The 22,340-nt window shown below is 36.7% G+C and overlaps 1 protein-coding gene across 1 annotated transcript in view; it reads left to right on the top strand.

Moving 5' to 3' along the window:
• Nucleotides 1-22,340, top strand: part of MORC1 (MORC family CW-type zinc finger 1) — a 239,008-nt gene that overhangs the window by 73,093 nt on the left and 143,575 nt on the right. Inside the window, 2 exon segments of the mRNA XM_036849689.1 lie at nucleotides 1,068-1,227; nucleotides 3,020-3,125. Of these exon segments, the coding sequence (XP_036705584.1) occupies nucleotides 1,068-1,227; nucleotides 3,020-3,125 (266 nt within the window).

The raw sequence follows: 22,340 nt of genomic DNA on the forward strand, positions 1-22,340 counted from the left end.
TCTGAAGATATTAACTATGATTGATTTTTTTCCCCTGAAATTTTCATCTTCCTCTTATGGTTTTTGTTACCACTGAGTTGCTTTGTTTGTGCTTGTTTATTTGGTCTCTGTCACATTAGAGGCTTTTCTTAGATGACTGTTAATCCTGAATGCTTTAAAGATTAGTTCAGTAAAGTGCCAATTGAAATCTCTGAGAGTGTGGGTGGGGCTTGACAGCTATGCAGGTCACAATAATGGGATCTAACTGGGATGTTTTATTGGAAAATCCTCAATATAATTTGCCTTATGTCTTTCCTTCTGCGCTGGTCAGATATCTCAAAGAAGACTCCTACAGGCTTCTGCCTGAAGGTCTAGCTGACAGCTTCCTGGGAGCCAAATGAGAGAAGACATCTGGGGTTCTCAGCATCCAATATGCATACTTTTATTTAATCCCTCTAATCTAAGTAAGGTCCCCTGCCAACTGTGCCTGATATATCCTCTAATCCAGACGTGCTTTGTTCCACTCTTTCCAGTTAATAAACATCAGTCCCTGTGGAGGTCGGGGAGGAGCTATTGCCAGGTGGGGATCTGGATGCTACTTCTAGCTCTCTTCTCCTTTTACCCTACCTCCAGAGTTAATTCATGCCATCAATCGCTGAGCCTTTTAGCGGACTCTGAATTGTAAATCAGGCTAGTGCTTCTCCTGCCTGGCACGGGCTTTGGATTGGTTGCTTGGATATGCTGTCATACTTCTTGGATATGCTGTCATACTTGGATATGCTTTTCAACTTCTGAAATGCTGATACTGTTGTCCCCTCTGCTATTCTACCCATAATTCCATAGGGGGCTGAGTTACATTCCATCTGTTCCCACATTCTACAGTGGAACATTTTAGAATAAAACTCCAAGTATACATATTTGTCATGTGTCTCTTCCTTATAAAACTAGAATACCTGGGAAAAATAAACATTTAACTTAGTGTTTTATAATTTGGCTGAATGGTAAATGAACTGAATTAGGATCAGACAAAAGAATGATGGTTTTTCTTTGTGTATTTCATAGTAAATTGATGTGTGTTTTTTTAATAGGTTGTGGTTCCAATACCTTCATGGTTAACAAGAACTAGAGAATCTGTCACAGATGATCCTCAGAAATTCTCAACGGAATTGTCTATAATTTATAAGTATTCTCCATTTAAAACCAAAGCTGAATTGATGCAGCAGTTTGATGTGATCTATGGGAAATGTGGTAAGATCATCACAACCCTGAAATTTTGATGTGAAAGTATTTGTTTTCAGTGTCTTATGAAAGACTATAAATATGATTTTGTATTTTCTTCTATTTATAGTATCACATGGAGTCTCATATGGGGCAGTTATTCATTTTATTTATGTAAGTTTTGTCTCAGAGAATCCAAATGGGAATAATTCTTAAGTCCCTGACGTTGGGAGAAAGGTTTGTACTTGTGTGATCTTGGTGAAACTGGATAAGAAGAGGATGATACTGGCTATTACCACAAGGAATCACAGTCTCTGCACCAGATGCTTTACTGCAGCATCCAAGATTAGATGATGGCAGGGTTTATAAGAGAGTTAGCAATTTATAAAATAACGAATCCAGGTTTCTGTGCCAGTCTTTCTCCAGACTTCTACCACTTTTCATATCTGGAAGCAAAAAGATTCCTACTCTAGAGAAAACTATTTGCATTCTGCTTTTTGTAATGTTTATATGCAAAATTCTGTTATGTTTATATTAAAATTATGTTTTATGTTATGCTTATAGCAAAATTCTGAGAATTTTTTTTGTGACTTGGCCTGTGTTACCTTCAAAATTTCTTCTCTAACCTGTGGCATTTTGTTTAAAAGTGACGTTTTATGTCATCCTTTTCCCTTTCTCACAGCGGAAAAATAGTGGCAATTAAATAAATATTCATTTCATTAACATATGTGGCATACTTTATGGACAGTTAATGTAATCTCTTTGTTGCCTTCTAATTGTGAAGTACTCATATAAATGAAAGATGTACTGTTTCCTGAATACTTTTCTAAATGCTTTATAAAAATTAACTCATTTAATCCTCTAAACAACTCAGTGTTTTAGGTACCTCATGAGCTCCATCATATAGATTAGAAAACTTAGGTTCAGAGAGGTTAGGAAACTTACCTGAGGTCATTGTGCTAGTAAATGGTTGATCCAGGATGTAGACCCAAGTATTTAGGCTCCCAAGTCCAAGTCCAAATTCTTAGTCACTCTGCTGTTCTTCCTTCTGTTTTAGTATTACCAAAAAAACTGTAATTGGTTGTTCTTAAAATTTCTCTGACAATGGTGTTTGTCTTTATATTACAATCAACTTCATAAAGAATTTTGATTTTTTTGTTTACTGTGCTTTAGAGCAGGGGTCAGCAAACTCTAGCGCCTGCAGGTCATATCGGCCCCATAGCTGTTTTTGTTAATAAATTTTTATTGGAAATAGCCACATCATTCATTTGTGTATTCCCTATGGCAGCTTTCATGCTACAGCTGTGGAATTGAGTTGTGAGTAGATGTGAGAGGCCTGCAAAGCCTGAAGTATTTATTATCTGGCCCTTTACAGAAAAAGTTTACCAACACCTGTTTCAGAGTCTAAAAGCAGTACTTCATATTTATACAAATGTTGAAAATTCATCTTTGTTCTTATGTGCATTGATTTCAGTTCTGCCAGTGAGAGCTTTGCCTATAATACAAATTTGGTTCAGGCTTCTAACAGTTTTTGTAATGCAAATTATGAAAAGAGTTCAAAGTTTAAGAATCCACATTGAAAGACATAATGAATTGAATAGTAAAGAGAAGTGCTATACTGTAGAAACTCAACACTCTTTGGCAGAGAGTGGAATTTGCTATAAGACGTATATCTTGGAACTTATCCAAGCATATTATTTACTGAAGTACAAAAAGAAATTTGGTCTATAGCAGGCTTAATTCCATAGGTGAGATAATAGCACCATAACTAACACATAGTATAGTTAAATATTGACGAGTCAAATATCTATTTTTCCACTAGGTACTTTGCTGGTTATTTATAACTTGAAGCTTCTGCTTAGTGGAGAACCTGAGTTGGATGTTAAAACTGACAAGGAAGATATACTGATGGCTGGAGCTCTTGAAGAGTGAGTAATATGAGTGTTTCTCAGAACAGGTGTCAACAATGGCAGTGAGCTTGAGTTAGGAGCTCTACATCCTCGTTCCAGGTCGGGGGCCACCAGGCCTTGTCTCTAGAACAATTAATTTTACCCCAGTTACAGATGAAGTAAGTTAGGCTAGACAACTGATTCGCAAACCTGGCTGAGCCTCTGAGTGACGTAGGTAGCTTCTTGAGAAGTATAGGATCCTATCACATCCCAAATGTACTGAGTCAGAATCTCCAGATATCAAGCCTAGGAATCAATATTTCTCATATGTTCCACAGGTGATTCAGAGGAATATGACTGAATGACAATTCAGAATGGCCCTATGAACTGTATACTTGCAGTTTATAAATAAATAAATGGACATTCATTTTTCTTGGCTATTGGGGATCCATAGGAAACAGAATTGAGAAAACAGTAGGGGGCATGGGTGAAAAACTGTGGAGAAATATGAAATAGTAATTAACCCTGGATTTCTCTAAAGTAACTTTGAATTTAAAACTTATTAGCTTGAGCCTATAGTCTCTTAGTGTCAGCGTGCTAGAGCTAGACGGGATTTATTTTCTTAACATCTTTATTGGAGTATAATTGCTTTACAGTGTTGTGTTAGTTTCTGCTGTGTAACAAAGTGAATCAGCTGTATGTATACATACATCCCCATATCCCCTCCCTCTTGTGTCTCCCTCCCACCCTCTCTATCCCACCCCTCTAGGTGGTCACAAAGCACTGAGCTGATCTCCCTGTGCTATGCAGCTGCTTCCCACTAGCTATGTATTTTACATTTGGTAGTGTATATATGTCAATGCTACTCTCTCACTTCGTCCCAGCTTACCCTCCCCCCTCCCCATGTCCTCAAGTCCATTCTCTACATCTGTGTCTTTATTCCTGCCCTGGCCCTAGGTTCATCAGAATCATTTTTTTTTGTTTGTTTGTTTTAGATTCCATATATATGTGTTAGCATATGGTATTTGTTTTTCTCTTTCTGACTTACTTCACTCTGTATGACAGACTCTAGGTCCATCCACCTCACGACAAATAACTCAATTTTGTTTCTTTTTATGGCTGAGTAATATTCCATTGTATAGATGTGCCACATCTTCTTTATCCATTCATCTGCTGATGGACACTTAGGTTGCTTCCATGTCCTGGCTACTGTAAATAGTGCTGCAATGAACATTGTGGTACATGTCTCTTTTTGAATTATGGTTTTCTCAGGGTATATGCCCAATAGTGGGATTGCTGGGGCGTATGGTAGTTCTATTTTTAGTTTTTTCAGGAACCTCCATAGTGGCTGTATCAAATTACATTCCCAGCAACAGTGCAAGAGGGTTCCCTTTAGAGCTAGAAGGGATTTTAAAGGAATTTAATCTAGCCTGATTCATTTCGTGAACCATTGTGGTGCAATAGAAATATAGTGAAAGACAGATAGCCTCATCCACCAGAGGGCAGACAGCAGAAGCAAAAAGAACTACAGTCCTGCAGCCTGTGGAACAAAAACCACATTCACAGAAAGATAGACAAGATGAAAAGGCAGAGGACTATGTACCAGATGAAGGAACAAGATAAAACCCCAGAAAACAACTAAATGAAACAGAGATAGGCAATCTTCCAGAAAGAGAATTCAGAATAATGATGGTGAAGATGATCTAGGACCTCGGAAAAAGAGTGGAGGCAAAGATCGAGAAGATGCAAGAAATGTTTAAAAAAGATCTAGAAGAATTAAAAAACAAACAAACAGAGATGAACAACACAATAACTGAAATGAAAAATACACTAGAAGGAATCAATAACAGAGTAACTGAGGCAGAGGAACGGATAAGTGACTTGGAAGACAGAATGGGGGAATTCACTGCTGCAGAACACAATAAAGAAAAAAGAAAGAAAAGAAATGAAGAAAGCCTAAGAGACCTCTTAGGAGAAGAGAGAGAGAAAGGACCCGAGAAAATATTTGAAGAGATTATAGTCGAAAACTTCCCTAACATGGGAAAGGAAATAGCCACCCAAGTCCAGGAAGCGCAGAGAGTCCCATACAGGATAAGCCCAAGGAGAAACATGCCGAGAAGCACAGTAATTAAATTGGCAAAAATTAAAGACAAAGAAAAATTATTGAAAGCAGCAAGGGAAAAATGACAAATAACATACAAGAGAACTCCCATAAGGTTAACAGCTGATTTCTCAGCAGAAACTCTACAAGACAGAGGGAGTGGCATGATATACTTAAAGTTATGAAAGGGAAGAACCTGCAACCAAGGTTAATCTACCTGACAAGGATCTCATTCAGATTCGATGGAGAAATCAAAAGCTTTACAGACAAGCAAAAGCTAAGAGAATTCAGCACCACCAAACCAGCTCTATAACAAATGCTAAAAGAACTTCTTTAAGTGGGAAACACAAGAGAAGAAAAGGACCTACAAAAACAAACCCAAAACAATTAAGAAAATGGTCATAGGAACATACATATCGAAAATTACCTTAAACGTGAATGGATTAAATGCTCCAACCAAAAGACACAGGCTTGCTGAATGGATACAAAAACAAGACCCATGTATGTGCTGTCTACAAGAGACCCACTTCAGACCTAGGGACACATACAGACTGAAAGTGAGGGGATGGAAAAAATATTCCATGCAAATGGAAATCAAAAGAAAGCTGGAATAGCAATACTCATATCAGATAAAATAGACTTTAAAATAAAGAATGTTACAAGAGACAAGGAAGGACATTACATAATGATCAAGGGATCAATCCAAGGAGAAGATATAACAATTATAAATATATATGCACCCAACATAGGAGCACCTCAATACATAAGGCAACTACTAACAGCTCTAAAACTGGAAATCGCCGGTAACACAAAAATAATGGGGGACTTCAACACCTCACTTACACCAATGGACAGATCATCCAAACAGAAAATTAATAAGGAAACAAAAGCTTTAAATGACACAATAGACCAGATAGATTTAATTGTTTATAGGACATTCCATCCAAGAACAGCAGATTATACTTTCTTCTCAAGTGTGCACGGAACATTCTCCAGAATAGATCATATCTTGGGTCACAAATCAAGCCTCAGTAAATTTAAGAAAATTGAAATCATATCAAGCATCTTGTCTGACCACAATGCTATGAGATTAGAAATCAGTTACAGGGAGAAAAACGTAAAAAACACAAACACATGAAGGCTAAACAATATGTTACTAAATAAGCAAGAGATCACTGAAGAAATCAAAGAGGAAATCAAAAAATACCTAGAGGCAAATGACAATGAAAACACGACGATCCAAAACGTATGGGATGCAGCAAAAGCAGTTCTAAGAGGGAAGTTTATAGCTATACAAGCCTACCTCAAGAAACAAGAAAAATCTCAGATAAACAATCTAATGTTAACCTAAAGGAATTAGAGAAAGAAAAACAAACAAAACCCAAAGTTAGTAGAAGGAAAGAAATCATAAAGATCAGAGCAGAAATAAATGAAATAGAAACAAAGAAAACAATAGCAAAGATCAATAAAACTAAAAGCTGGTTCTTTGAGAAGATAAAATTGATAAACCATTAGTCAGACTGATCAAGAAAAAGAGGGAGAGGACTCAAATCAATAAAATTAGAAATGAAAAAGGAGAAGTTACAACAGACACGGCAGAAATACAAAGCATCCTAAGAGACTACTACAAGCAACTCTATGCCAATAAAATGGACAACCTGGAAGAAATGGACAAATTCTTAGAAAGGTATAACCTTCCAAGACTGAACCAGGAAGAAATAGAAAATATGAACAGCAATCAGAAGTAATGAAATTGAAACTGTCATTAAAAATCTTCCAACAAACAGAAGTCCAGGACCAGATGGCTTCACAGGTGAATTCTGTCAAACATTTAGAGAAGAGCTAACACCCATCCTTCTCAAAATCTTCCAAAAAATTGCAGAGGAAGGATAACTTCCAAACTCATTCTATGAGGCTACCATCTCCCTGATACCAAAACCAGACAAAGATACTACAAAAAAAGAAAATTACAGACCAATATCACTGATGAATACAGATGCAAAAATCCTCAACAAAATACTAGCAAACAGAATCCAACAGCACATTAAAAGGATCATACACCATGATCAAGTGGTATTTATCCCGGGGTTGCAAGGATTCTTCAATATATGTAAAGCAATCAATGTGATACACCATATTAAGAAATTGAAGAAGAAAAACCATATGATCATCTCAATAGATGCAGAAAAAGCTTTTGACAAAATTCAACACCCATTTATGATAAAAACTCTCCAGAAAGTGGGCATAGAGGGAACCTACCTCAACATAATAAAGGCCAGATATGACAAACCCACAGCAAACATCATTCTCAATGGTGAAAAACTGAAAGCATTTCCTCTAAGATCAGGAACAAGACAAGGATGTCCACTCTCACCACTATTATTCAGCATAGTTTTGGAAGTCCTAGCCACGGCAGTCAGAGAAGAAAAAGAAATAAAAGGAATCCAAATTGGAAAAGAAGAAGTAAAACTGTCACTGTTTGCAGATGACATGATACTATACATAGAGAATCCTTAAGATGCCACCAGAAAACTACTAGAGCTAATCATTGAATTTGGTAAAGTTTCCAGATACAAAATTAATGCACAGAAATCTCTTGCATTCCTATACACTAATGATGAAAAATCTGAAAAAGAAATTAAGGAAACACCCCCATTTACCATTGCAACAAAAAGAATAAAATACCTAGGAATAAACCTACCTAAGGAGACAAAAACCTGTATGCAGAAAACTGTAAGACACTGATGAAAGAAATTAAAGATGATACCAACAGATGGAGAGATATACCATGTTCTTGGATTGGAAGAATCAATATTGTGAAAATGACTATACTACCCAAAGCAATCTACAGATTCAATGCAATCCCTATCAACATACCAATGGCATTTTTTACAGAAGTAGAATAGAAAATCTGAAAATTTGTATGGAGACACAGAGGACCCCACGTAGCCAAAGCAATCCTGAGGGAAAAAAACGGTGCTGGAGGAATCAGACTCCCTGACTTCAGACTATACTACAAAGCTACAGTAATCTAGGCAATATGGTACTGGCACAAAAACAGAAATATAGATCAATGCAACAGGATAGAAAGCCCAGAGAGAAACCCACGGACCTATGGTCAACAAATCTATGATAAAGGAGGCAAGGATATACAATGGAGAAAAGACGGTCTCTTCAATAAGTGGTACTGGGAAAACTGGACAGCTACATATAAAAGAATGAAATGAGAACATTCCCTAACACCATACACAAAAATAAACTCAAAATGGATTAGAGACCTAAATGTAAGACCGGACACTATAAAACTCTTAGAGGAAAACATAGGAAGAACACTCTTTGATATAAATCACAGCGAGATATTTTTTGATCCATCTCCTAGAGTAATGGAAATAAAAACAAAAATAAACGGGACCTAATGAAACTTCAAAGCTTTTGCACAGCAAAGGAAACCATAAACAAGACGAAAAGACAACCCTCAGAATGGGAGAAAACATTTGCAAACGAATCAACTGACAAAGGATTAATCTCCAAAATATATAAACAGCTCATGCAGCTCAATATTAAAAAAACAAACAACCAATTCAAAAATGGGCAGAAGACCTAAATAGACATTTCTCCAAAGAAGACATACAGATGGCCAAGAAGCACATGAAAAGCTGCTCAACATCACTAACTGTTAGAGAAATGCAAATCAAAACTACACTGAGGTGTCATCTCACACCAATCAGAATGGGTATCATTAGAAAATCTACAAGCAGCAAATGCTGGAGAGGGTGTGGAGAAAAGGGAACCCTCTTGCACTGTTGATGGGAATGTAAATTGATGCAGCCACTATGGAGAACAGTATGGAGGTTCCTTAAAAAACTAAAAATAGAATTACCATATGACCCAGCAATTCCACTACTGGGCATATACCCAGAGAAAACCGTAATTCAAAAAGACACATGTACCCCAGTGTTCATTGCAGCACTATTTACAAAGCCAGATCATGGAAGCAACCTAAATGCCCATCGACAGACGAATGGATAAAGAAGATGTGGTAATATATACAACAGAATATTACTCAGCCATAAAAAGGAACGAAATTGGGTCATTTGTAGAGACGTGGATGGATCTAGAGACTGTCATACCGAGTAAAGTAACTCAGAAAAGGAAAAACAGATATCGTATATTAACACATATATGTGGAATGTAGAAAGTGGTATAGATGAACCGGTTTGCAGAGCAGAAATTGAGACACAGAAGTAGAGAAAAGACGTATGGACACCAAGGGGGGAAAGTGGTGGGGCTGGGGGGTGGTGGTGGGATGAATTGGGAGATTGTGATTGACATGTATACACTGATGTGTGTAAAATGGATGACTAATAAGAACCTGCTGTTTAAAAAAATATATAAAATAAAATTTAAAAAAAAGAAAGAAATATAGTGATAGCCAAAATATGAACCACATATGTCATCGTAAATTTATTAGGAGCTACATTAAGAAAAGTAAAAAGAAACAGATGAAATTAATTTAATAATTTTTTAATAGATCTTCATTGGAGAATAATTTCTTCACAATACCGGGTTAGTTTCTGTTGCACAATGAAGCGAGTCAGCCATATGCATACACATGTCCGCATATCCCCTCCCACTTGAGCCTCCCTCCCATCCTCCCTATCCCATCACTGTAGGTCCCCACAAAGCACCGAGCCGTTCTCTCTGTGCTATGCTGCTGCTTCCCACCAGCCAGCTATTTTACATTTGGTAGTGTATATATGTCGATGCCACTCTCACTTTGCCCCAGCTTCACCTTCCCACCCCGTGTCATCAAGTCCATTCTCTATGTCTACCTCTAGGTTCATCAGTACCATTTTTTTTTTTTTTAAGATTCCATATATATGCATTAGCATATGGTATTCGTTTTTCTCTTTCTGACTTACTTCTCTCTGTATGGCAGTCTCTAGGTCCATCCACCTCACTACAAATAACTCAATTTCATTTCTTTTTATTGCTGAGTAATATTCCATTGTATATATGTGCGACATCTTCTTTATCCATTCATCTGTCGATGGACATTTTGGTTGGTTCCATGTCCTGGCTATTGTATATAGTGCTGCAATGAACATTGTGGTGCATGCCTCCTTTTAAATTATGGTTTTCTCAGGGTATATGCTCAGTAGTGGTATTGCTGGGTTATATGGTAGTTCCGTTTTTAGTTTGTTTCTTTTTTTTAGTTTTTTAAGGAACCTCCATACTGTTTTCCATAGTGATTGTATCAAATTTACATTCCCACCAACAGTGTAGGAGGGTTCCCTTTTCACCACACCCTTTCCAGCATTTATTGTTTCTAGCATTTTTGATAATGGCCATTTTGACCTGTGTGAGGTGATACCTCATTGTAGGTTTGATTTGCATTTCTCTAATAATTAGTGATGTTGAGCATCTTTTCATGTGCCTCTTGGCCATCTGTATGTCTTCCTTGGTGAAATGTCTGTTTAGGTCTTCCACCCATATTTTAACTGGATTGTTTGGTTTTTTTGATATTGATCTCCATGAGCTGTTTGTATATTTTGGAGATTAATCCTTTGTCTGTTGTTTCAGTTGCCAATATTTTCTCCCATTCTGAGGGTTGTCTTTTTGTCTTGTTTATGGTTTCCTTTGCTGTGCAAAAGCTTTTAAGTTTCATTAAGTCCTATTTGTTTATTTTTTAAAATTTCTGTTAATCTAGGAGATGGGTCAAAAAAGATCTTGTTGTGGTTTATGTCAAAGAGTGTTTTTTTAATGTTTTTTCCTCTAAAAGTTTTATAGTGTCTGGTCTCACATTTAAGTCTTTAATCCATTTGGAGTTTATTTTTCTGTATGGTGTTAGGTAGTGTTCTAATTTCATTCTTTTACATGTAGCTGTCCAGTTTTCCCAACACCACTTATTGAAGAGGCTGTCTTTTTCTCCATTGTATGTTCTTGCCTCCTTTGTCATAAATTAGGTGCCCATATGTGCGTGGGTTTATCTCTGGGCATTCTATCCTGTACCATTGATCTATATTTCTGTTTTTGTGCCAGTACCATAATGTCTTGATTACTGTAGCTTTGTGGTATAGTTTGAAGTCGGGGAGCCTGCTTCCTCCAACTCTGTTTTTCTTTCCCAAGATTGCTTTGGCTATTTGGGGTCTTTTGTGTTTCCATATGAATTGTAAGATTTTTTTGTTCTAGTTCTGTAAAAAATGCCATTGGTAATTTGATAGGGATTGCACTGAATCTGTAGATTGCTATGGGTAGTATAGTCATTTTCACAATATTGATTCTTCCAATCCAAGAACATGGTATATTTCTCCATCTGTTTATGTCATCTTTGATTTCTTTCATCAGTGTCTTATAGTTTTCTGAGTACAGGTCTTTCACCTCCTTAGGCAGGTTTATTCCTTGGTATTTTATTATTTTTGTTGCAGTGGTAAATGGGAGTGTTTCCTTAATTTCTTTTTCTGAGTTTTCGTTGTTGGTGTACAAGAATGCCAGAGATTTCTGTGCATTAATTTTGTGTCCTGCAACCTTATGAAATTCATTGATTAGTTCAAGTAGCTCTCTGGTGGCATCTTTATGATTTTCTATGTATAGTGTCATGTCATCAGCAAATAGTGACAGTTTTACTTCTTCTTTTCCAATTTGTATTCCTTTTATTTCTTTTTCTTCTCTGATAGCCGTGGCTAAGCACTTCCAAAACTGTGTTGAATAAGAGTGGCAAGAGTGGACATTCTTGTCTTTTTCCTGATCCTAGTGGAAATGCTTTCCATTTTTCACCATTGAGTATAATGCTAGCTGTGGGTTTGTCATATATGGCCTTTATTATGTTGAGGTAGTTTCCTTCTATGCCTATTTTCTGGAGAGTTTTCATCATAAATGGGTGTTGAATTTGGCAAAGTTTTTTCTGCATCTATTGAGATGATCCTATGGTTTTCATTCTTCAATTTGTTAATATGGTGTATCACATTGATTGATTTGCGTATATTGAAGAATCCTTGCATCCCTGGGATAAGTCCCACTTGATCATGGTGTATGATCCTTTTAATGTGCTGTTGGATTCTGTTTGCTAGTATATTGTTGAGGATTTTTGCATCTATGTTCATCAGTGATATTGATGTATAATTTTCTTTTTGTGTGATATCTTTGTCTGGCTTTGGTATCAGGGTGATGGTGGTCTCGTAGAATGAGTTTGGGAGTGTTCCTTCCTCCACAATTTTTTGGAAGAGTTTGAGAAGGATGGGTGTTAGCTCTTCTCTAAATGTTTGATAGAATTCGCCTGTGAAGCCATCTTGTCCTGGACTTTTGTTTGTTGGAAGATTTTTAATCACAGTTTCAATTTCATTACTTGTGGTTGGTCTGTTCATATTTTCTAATTCTTCCTGGTTCAGTCTTGGAAATTTGTACCTTTCCAAGAATTTGTCCATTTCTTTGTGGTTGTCCATTTTATTGGCATATAGTTGTTTGTAGTAGTCTCTTATAATCCTTTGTATTTCTCCAGTGTCAGTTGTGATTTCTCCTTTTTCATTTCTAATTTTATTGATTTGCATTCCTCTCCCTTTTTTTCTTGATGAGTCTGGCTAAGGGTTTATCAAGTTTGTTTATCTTCTCAAAGAACCAGCTTTTAGTTTTATTGATCTTTGCTATTGTTTTCTTTGTTTCTGTTTCATTTATTTCTGCTCTCATCTTTATGATTCCTTTCCTTCTACTGACTTTTGGTTTTCTTTGTTCTTCTTTCTGTATTTGTTTTAAGTGCAGGGTTGGATTGTGTATTTGATATTTTTGTTGTTTCTTGAGATTGAATTGCCATAAACTTCCCTCTTAGAACTGCTTTTGCTGCGTCCCATAGGTTTTGGGTTGTCGTGTTTTCATTGTATTTGTTTCTATGTATTTTTTAATTTCTTCTTTGATTTCTTCGGTGATCTCTTGGTTATTTAGTAGCACACTGTTTAGCCTCCATGTATTTGTGTTTTTTACAGTTTTTTTCCTGTAATTGATTTCCAGTCTCATAGCATTGTGATCAGAAAAGGTGCTTGATATGATTTCAATTTTCTTAAATATTCCGAGGCTTGATTTGTGACCCAAAACATGATCTATCCTGGAGAATGTTCCATGTGCACTAGAGAAGAAAGTGTATTCTGCCACTTTGGGGTGGAATGTTCTATAAATATCAATTAGATGTATCTGGTCTATTGTATCATTTAAAGCTTGTGTTTCCGTATTTATTTTCTGTTTGGATGATCTGTCCATTGGTGTAAGTGGGGTGTTAAAGTCCCCCACTATTATTGTGTTACTGTCAATTTCTCCTTTAATGGTTGTCAGCATTTGCCTTATGTATTGAGGTGCTCCTCTGTTGGGTGCATAAACATTTATAATTGTTATATCTTCTTCTTTCATTGATCCTTTGATCAATGTGTGGTGTCCCTCTGTATCTCTTGTAGCAGTCTTTATTTTAAAGTCTATTTTATCTGATACAAGTATTGCTACACCAGCTTTCTTTTGATTTGCGTTTGCATGGAATATCTTTTTCCATCCCTTCACTTTCAGTCTGTATGTGTCCCTAGGTGTGAAGTGGGTCTTTTATAGAGAGCATATATATGGGTCTTGTTGTTGTATCCATTGAGCAGTCTGTGTCTTTTGCTTGGGGCATTTAATCCATTTACATTCAAGGTTATTATCAATATGTATGTCCCTGTTACCATTTTCTTAATTGTTTTGGGTTTGTTTTTGTGGGTCTTTTTCTTCTCTTGTGTTTTCCACTTAGAGAAGGTTCTTTAGCATTTGTTGTAAAGCTGGTTTGGTGGTGCTGAATTCTCTTAGCTTTTGCTTGTCTGAAAAGCTTTTGACTTCTCCATCGAATCTGAATGAGACTCTTGCTAGGTAGTGTAATCTTGGTTGTAGGCTTTTCTCTTTCATCACTTCAAGAATATCCTGCCACTCCCTTCTGGCTTGCAGAATTTCCACTGAAAAATCACCTGATAACCTTATGGGGATTCCTTTGTATGTTATTTTTTGTTTTTCCCTTGCTGCTTTTAATACTTTTTCTTTGAATTTAAATTTTGTTAGTTTGATTAATATGTGTCTTGGTGTGTTTTTCCTAGGGTTTATCCTGTATGGGACTTTCTGTGCTTCCCAGACTTGGGTGACTATTTCTTTTCCCATGTTAGGGAAGTTTTCCACTATAATCTCTTCAAGTATTTTCTCAGACCCTTTCTTTTTCTCTTTTCTTCTGGGACCCCTATAATTTGAATGTTGGTGCGTTTAGTGTTGTCCCTGAGGTCTCTGAGATTGTCTGCAATTCATTTCATTTTTTTTCTTTATTCTGCTCCTTGGCAGTTATTTCCACCATTTTGTCGTCCAGCTCACTTATTCGTTCTGCCTCAGTTATTCTGTTATTGATTCCTTCTAGTGTATTTTTCATTTCAGTTCACTATGTTATTCATCTTTGTTTTTTTGTTCTTTAGTTCTTCTAGATCTTTGTTAAACATTTCTTGTATTTTTCTCAATCCGTGCTTCCATTCTATTTCCGAGATTCTGGATCACCTTTACTGTCATTACTCTGAATTCTTTTTCAGGTAGATCGCGTATTTCCTCTTCATTTATTTGGTCTTATAGGTTTTTACCTTGCTTCTTGCTTTGCTGTCTCATTTCTTTTTTTTTTTTATGAGTGGGATTGTGTTCCTGTTTTATTGGTTGTTTGGCCTGAGGCTTCCAGCACTGGAGTTTGTAGGCTATTTGGTAGAGCTGGATCTTGGTGCTGAGATAAAGAACTTTGTGAGACCTCACTCCAATGAATATTCCCTGGGTCTGAGGTTCTCTGTTAGTCCAGTGGTTTGGACTCAGAGCTCCCACCACAGGAGCCATGTGGGGTGGCCAAAAAAAAAAAAAAATAGAGAGAACAATAACAAAGTAAAAAATAAAATTAGATTAGGAAGCTAAGAGATATAGAAAGAATGTAAAATAGAAAGAATGTAAAAATAAAAATATAGATGAGTCAGCAACCGGAAGGTACATCAGTACCACAGTAATAAAAAAGAGGAGGAGGGAAAAGAAGAAAGAAAAAGGGGGGGGCGGGGAAGGCCTTGGCTGTGGAGAGCAGGGCCTAAGCAAGGGTGAGGTTTGGGTGGTGGGCGGAGCCAATACTCAGGACCCACAGGGCTGGAAAAGGCCCTGGGGACTGTGGGGGGTGTGGCTTAGGCTCAAGGAACAGTAGGGGCCCAGGCGTGCCTCCCACCCCTGGTCTCAGAGGGCAGGGGACCTCACCTGGGAGCTCAGCAGGCTTCCTGGGCTCGAGTGGGTGGAGTAAATGCCCTCCTCTCCTGCTTCTCTGGTCTGGGGTCTGGGAAGGCCCCTCCCACCTGCCTCTCCTGATCTCCCCAGCCTCCCTCCTATGCCCCTAGGACCCCACGTGGCCTGGATGGGGCCTTGGTGGGGGGTACCGGCTTGGGAGCTCAGCAGGCTCCCTGGCCTGAGTGGGTCAGGCGATCGCCCTCTGCTCCTCTCCTGCTCTTCCTGGAGAGTCCCTCCCACCTGCCTCTCCTGATCTCCCTGGCCTCAGGGGCACCGATCTTGTCTGGCCTCCACTTCTCCTCCCCCCCAAGTCCCCCTGTGTCCTACCGGTTCACTCTGGGTCTCCTTGGACATGAGGGTCTCCTACCAGTGGCCGGAAGGCACCCTAGTTGTGGGGAGATGCTAACTCCGTGTCTTCCCACACCTCCATCTTGACTCCTCCCCCCCATAATGTTTTTATTTAATCTGGTATATATAAAATATTATAATTTCAATTTCTGTATGCAGAATATTGAGACATTTTACATTGTTTTTTTTCCATTCTAAATCTTTGAAATCCAGTGTGTGTTTTACACATATACCACATATCAATTTGGACTAGTGCCCAATAGCGACACATGGCCAGTAGCTACCGTATTGGACAGTGCAGCTTTAGACTAAGGTATTGAGACCCAAGTAAACACATCAGCTTAGACAACTTCTTTTTCTTTTTCCTTAGAGGTGAAATTTTGAAAGTTCTTTTACCAGTTAGAGAATTTAACATTTGATAACCTACTTTAGATTAGCTTTTCTATATTTTTCTAATTTATATTTTTTCTCATCTCATTCTAACATGTGGAATTCTTAATTTACACAGAAATGGAGGTTTTTTCCTTTTGGAAAAAAATATCCAGCCTAATTACTGTTCTGCAATTGCTGGGAACCCTTTTGCCAACATTAATGTGCCGATGTCAGAAAGGAGGCCCAGAGTTGTTACTGGCAACTCCGTTACTGTGTCCTCCTTTTCTTGCTGGCCTTGTCCTCTGCTTAACAGCTGGTTCCAAAAACAATATCTTATACTATTTAAAAGCTTTGAGCTCAAATTTTCCAAAAGTTATCTCTCAGAGTGCCTTGGCATTTCAACACTAGCATCAGGAAACAATACATTATTAGAGGAATAATTTGACAGCTAATTCTTTGGGAAAAATTCTTACTGTTTCCAGATTGTTTAATGAAGCCAGAAGCTTCTTAAAGCATTTAGGCAGTTAATTACAAAATAAAGAAAATGGATCAGACCCAGGACATGTACAATTGACATGGAACATTGTTCACATTGGAATTTTTTGTTTGACTTTTCAACAAATATTTTCACACTTTAATCACAAGAGAAGTTTTTTTAAAGACAAGGATGGGGTTTTATGAGGAAGGATTATTGTAAAGAGGAGGCATAATTTCTATACCAAAGATGCTATACATTTCATGGCTTCTGATGTGAGCACCTTGATGGTGCCAAGAAGGGACAGCAGTACCTCCTCCTGGGGATGGGGTAATAATGCCACTGTAGTTTTCTCCTCTAAAAAGTCAGTGGATTCTGACAATAACACCTAATTCCTCTTCACTAAGGGACTAGAAAAACATTAACTCTTAAGGCTGAAAGAATACATCTAGTCCCAAGGTGGATCTTTTTCTGATTCCTTTTCCATTTATGACTTCTGATCTTTGAACTTCTAATCAGGTACAGTTTACATAATCTTGGTTTCAAGAACAAGTGGTTTGTAATATAACAACTTTTTTACTGTTTCTTTTTCTTCTGGCTATTGTATCCCCTCAAAGCCATTGGGCATGATTTGACATCAGTCCAAAACAAGTTTCAAACCTTCCAACTGTGTAATTTTCACCTTTAGTCTTAGATGGTGTGGTCCTGCTGATTCTGAAAATAATTTAATTTTCTACATAAGAATAGGAAAATGTAGGCTTTCAGACTTTGGTTTGGCCTCAGAGAAGAGGTTTCCTGGTATTATTTACTTTCTTCCAGTTTTGTTTATCATAAAATCAGAAGTAAAACAATATTTTTTAACTTTTTAAGGAAAAGAATTTCTATATCATAATTGATTATTTTTTAAAATTTATTTATTTATTCATTTATTTAATTTTTGGCTGCATTGGGTGTTTGCTGCTGCACGCGGGCTTTCTCTAGTTGCTGACAGTGGGGGCTACTCTTTGTTGCGGTGCACGGGCTTCTCATTGTGGTGGCTTCTCTTGTTGTGGAGCATGGGCTCTAGGCGTGCAGGCCTCAGTAGTTGTGGCACATGGGCTCAGTAGTTGTGGCTCGCGGGCTCTAGAGCACAGGCTCAGTAGTTGTGGCGCACGGACTTAGTTGCTCCGCGGCATGTGGGATCCTCCTGGACCAGGGCTCGAACCCGTGTCCCCTGCACTGGCAGGCAGATTCTTAACCACTGCGCCACCAGGAAAGCCCCTCATAATTGATTATTAATTTATTATTCCAGTCTAGTGTTTTTTAAGTGCAGTTTCTCATTTTTTCTTTTTTCATTTATGATTTGCTTCTAAACTTTATTCTAAGTTATACAGTCTTAATAAGCCTCATTTCATAATGATTTCTTGATAAGTGACCACTGAACTGATTCGTCATAATTTCGTCATAATTTATGTAACAATTCCTGTATTTTTGGACATTGACATTGGTCTCAGTGTTTCACATTATTTGTGGATGATGTTGGAATAAACATATTCATACAGATAGAGTTTTTTATTTTTTGAATTATTTTCTTAAGACAGATTCCCAGGATGGGAACCAGTGAGTCAAAGGGTCTGAACTTTGATATAGTTCTTGTGAATATTTGGTATCAGTTTTAAACTTAGGAATCAAAACCCTTTATTGTTCTGCTTTGGGCTGAGGCTCTAAGAGCAGTAATCTGACCATTGGCAGGGCTTTGTTTCAAGATGACAATAACCTCATGAAAATTTCATTAGGAGTGATGTTTAAGCACAGAGCAGTGGCATGTGCTTTGGCAATGTCAGTCTAAAGACAACCTGTTTTCACTTAAATTAAAAAAATTGTATGTAGATAGATAACAGTCATCTCAGAATTTCAGAATGCAGATGAGGCAGAAGTTTGCATTTAATGTGTGATATATCAAACTGCAGTTTGAATCTGTGACTGTGGTATGTGGAGAGTGCCAGGGAAGCGTACAGAGGTTCCAGGGTAACATGCAGAAAGTGAGTTGTATCTGCAGGGAAAGAATCATGTTGAATTATATCATGTTAAACTTAGTTCCCAGAAAGGGAAGAAGATGATATGAAACATAGCTTTGTAAGAAATCAGAAGAAAATCAAGAGTTTGGAACAAAATGGAGGTGCAGGGGAGGGCTGAGAATACTGAATATTAAAGAAATAAAAGTGGACTAATAACAGAAAACAAGATGTTTCTTTAGGGCCTGCTTAGACAATTTTTGTTTATTAGTTTATGTTGTGTTAATTTTTGGAACTCTGAACCAAGTCCCACACCTCAAACCTTTGTAACTTTTCTCCCCACGAAGTTGTATTTTTTTCCTTTGAAGTAGTCCATTTGTGCAAAACAGAATCAAGTTAATCCATTTTCTCCTTCTCACTGGTGCCTGTTAGTAACTTTCAATCACAGTCATACAAATTATTGAAATTTAGAGTCATTTTCAAAGGTCCTGTATTGATAGAGTGCAGTGGGACTAAGCAAATGGAAGATGACAGGCTGGTGGAGGGTTTTAAAATGAGTCAGTGCCCATCACTACCTCATTATGTGGTTAGTATAAATTGGCATCTGCAAAATCTGCAGGGTTGTAATTCTACTTCGGCATTCCTTACTCAGAGAGTTTATGTAGATGCCAGGTGTGGAATTATAATTCTGTAATTCGGATGTTTTAAATTTCATTCATAAGACATACAACTTTTTTATGTGGATACTGGTATGGAATTATAATTTCATAACTGAGATTTTGAAATTTCATGTAAGATATGCCAGTGAATCCTGGATCCATGTATTAGTTTTCTTTATTCTCTCCTATATCTCACTCTTCCTTGTTTACCTGATGGTCCATCACCTGTTCCGGGGCATTAATCTTTGGGGCAGAGGGTGGAGTGTGTATGAAGGGAGGGGCTTCAAGTAGTACACAAATATTAATTTATTGAAAACTATTCAAACCTGCATAAACACACAGATCAGAGTAATAGTGTTTCCTCATTCTCCACACCAGTTCCTTAGTCTCTCTTCTTCTATAGAAATAATTCTGCAAGTTGAGTTTTTAAATATATCATCTAGTTTTTTTTCTAGTAATTGTCAGTTTATATTAGATTTAACTCAGACATTTTTCTTCTTAACCTCTTATTTTGAAATAATTTAGACTTTTCAGAAGGGTTGCAAAGATAATACAAAGAATTCCAGTATACTATGCACTCTGATTCCACAAATGTTATTTTACCGCACTTGCTTTATCTTTCAACCTCTCTCTCTTCCTCTCGTTATATATACTGTGGATCCATGGATTCTCTCTTATCTCTTTATTCTGAGGGTTATAATCCATCACTATCAATATGAATTTTGTGTCTAAAGTTGTCCTAGATTTGGCTCTGGCTAGTAGGAGCCTGTTTAAGCTGAATCTTATGTTCTTTTCACGTCACCATCATTTTTGAACATTTCTGTACTTGCTGGAACCACAAGATGTTCCAGGCTCATATTATACTCCTATTTCCCCTGTCTGCAATAAGCCATTTCTCCAAGGAACCCTGGTTCCCTTTAGTAGATAATGCTATATTTCGTTTTAAAAGATCACTCTTTTAAAGATGGTATACTTAATTTTTGAAATAGCTGTATACTGATCAATTACTGTATGTTGGTATATAACAATTTTGCATAATATTCAGTTACTATGCACTATAATATAATGTATAACATGATATTATACATCAACACTCTCCTATTGATGGGACTTCAGTTTTTTCACCCTTTTAACAATGCTGATCTTTATACTTATATTTTGAGGCACATGCACAAGTATTGATATTTCTTTAGTATTCTCAGGAAAAATATTGCCAGATTAAGTGGTGGTAATTTTAAATTTAAATAGTGCTAAAGTATTGTGTGAAATGCTTACATTTTCTATGCACCCAACCAATGGTCTGAGTTTTCTTAATGCCCTGATTCTTACCAAGAATTTATATAATCAATCTTTAAAATTTTGCCAGGTAGCAAACGATCAGAACCTAGGCAAAAGTCAGGGAACAGATTTTTCTTCACAGCCCTCAGAAAAACCAACTATAGTGACATCTTTATCTCACACTTCTAGCCTCTAGAACTGTGAGACAATGAATTTTTGTTGTTTTAAAAAAATTTAGCGGGTAGATTAAATATTTCTCTGAACTCTAGTTTTCTCCTAATTATTGACAAAATTGAGTATATTTTCATGTTTTTTGAACACTTACTTTGCTGCCATAATTTGCTTGTGTGTTTTGCTTATATTTCTATTATGTAGTTTCTCTTGTTGATTTATAGGAATATTTAATTTAGTCTGGCTATTAATACTTTGGGTGTTAAATATGCAGAAAATATTTTCCTCCAGTCTGACACTTGCCCTTTTTTTAGTTGAGATAATTGTAGACTTACATGAAGTTATAAGAAATAATACAGAGCGAAGCCTTGTACCCTTTACCCAGCTTTCCCAGTGTTGGCATTTTGCAAAACTATAGTGCAATATTCCAACCAGGATATTGACATGGATACAGTCCACCAACTTTGATGCAAATCCATCAATGAATCAGCACAAGGATCCTTCCTTTTGCTTTTTATAAATACACATAGCTCCTTTTCTCTCTCCCCACTTGACTTTTAACATTGTTAATATTGTCCTTTGTCTTATAGATATTTTTGATTTTTTGAGGTCAATTCTGTCAATGTTTTCCTTTCTGTGCTTCTTACTTTTGCATTCTAAACTCAGAAAGTCCTTCCTCAGCCAAATGTGTTTTTTCTTATAATCTCTTTTAACATTTGTAGTTTATTTCTGTATAGCCTTTTAATCCATCTGGAATTTGTTTTTGAAGTGTGTGCACATGGGGAAGGATACATTAATTTCATGTTTTCCTCATGGATATAGCATTTCTAAAATAGTCTAGCCTTTCCTACTTATTTGAAATGCATTGTCAATATAAACTAGATTTCCACCATACATGGATCTGATTCTAGACAGTCTGTTCCTTTTCAGTGATATAATTTTTTATTCCTGCCCCATTAGAATTTCTAAATTGCTATAGCCCTTATAATCTGTTTTGTTATTTGGTAAGGGAAGTACCCCTAAACTCTTTTTTAAATTGTCTATGCTTGTAGATGTTCTTTTCTATATGAATTTTTAAAATAAGCTTTTTAAGTTTTATTATAAAAAATTCTTGGCATTTTGATTGATAGTCCATTGAATTTATAGATTAATTGGGGGAGAACTAGCATATTTATGTTTTGGTTCTTATTCCTGTCTTCTATTATATAGCTGAGCGGAGTTTTATAACAGCATAATATATCAAACTAATTAAGAACAGAGCTTTGGTAGTGAGACTGTCTTAGTTCAATTTATACTTCTACCTCCTGTGTTATCATGGGGAAGGTAGTTAACCTCACAGAGCCTCAATTTACTCATTTGAGAATGGTAATAATAATAATAGTGTTATATCACAGGTTGTTGTGAAGACTAAGCAATATATGATGTAAAAAGTGCTTAAAACACTTCTTGGCACATAGTTCATACCCCATAAATGTTAGCTATTATTATTTCTTCATATAGCTCTTGTATATTCCTTTTTTTTTTTTTTTTGAGATTTTGAATTTTATTTATTTTTTTATTCCGCAGGTT

This window comes from Balaenoptera musculus, chromosome 4, assembly GCF_009873245.2.
Source record: "Balaenoptera musculus isolate JJ_BM4_2016_0621 chromosome 4, mBalMus1.pri.v3, whole genome shotgun sequence".
Classification (NCBI taxonomy): domain Eukaryota; kingdom Metazoa; phylum Chordata; class Mammalia; order Artiodactyla; family Balaenopteridae; genus Balaenoptera; species Balaenoptera musculus.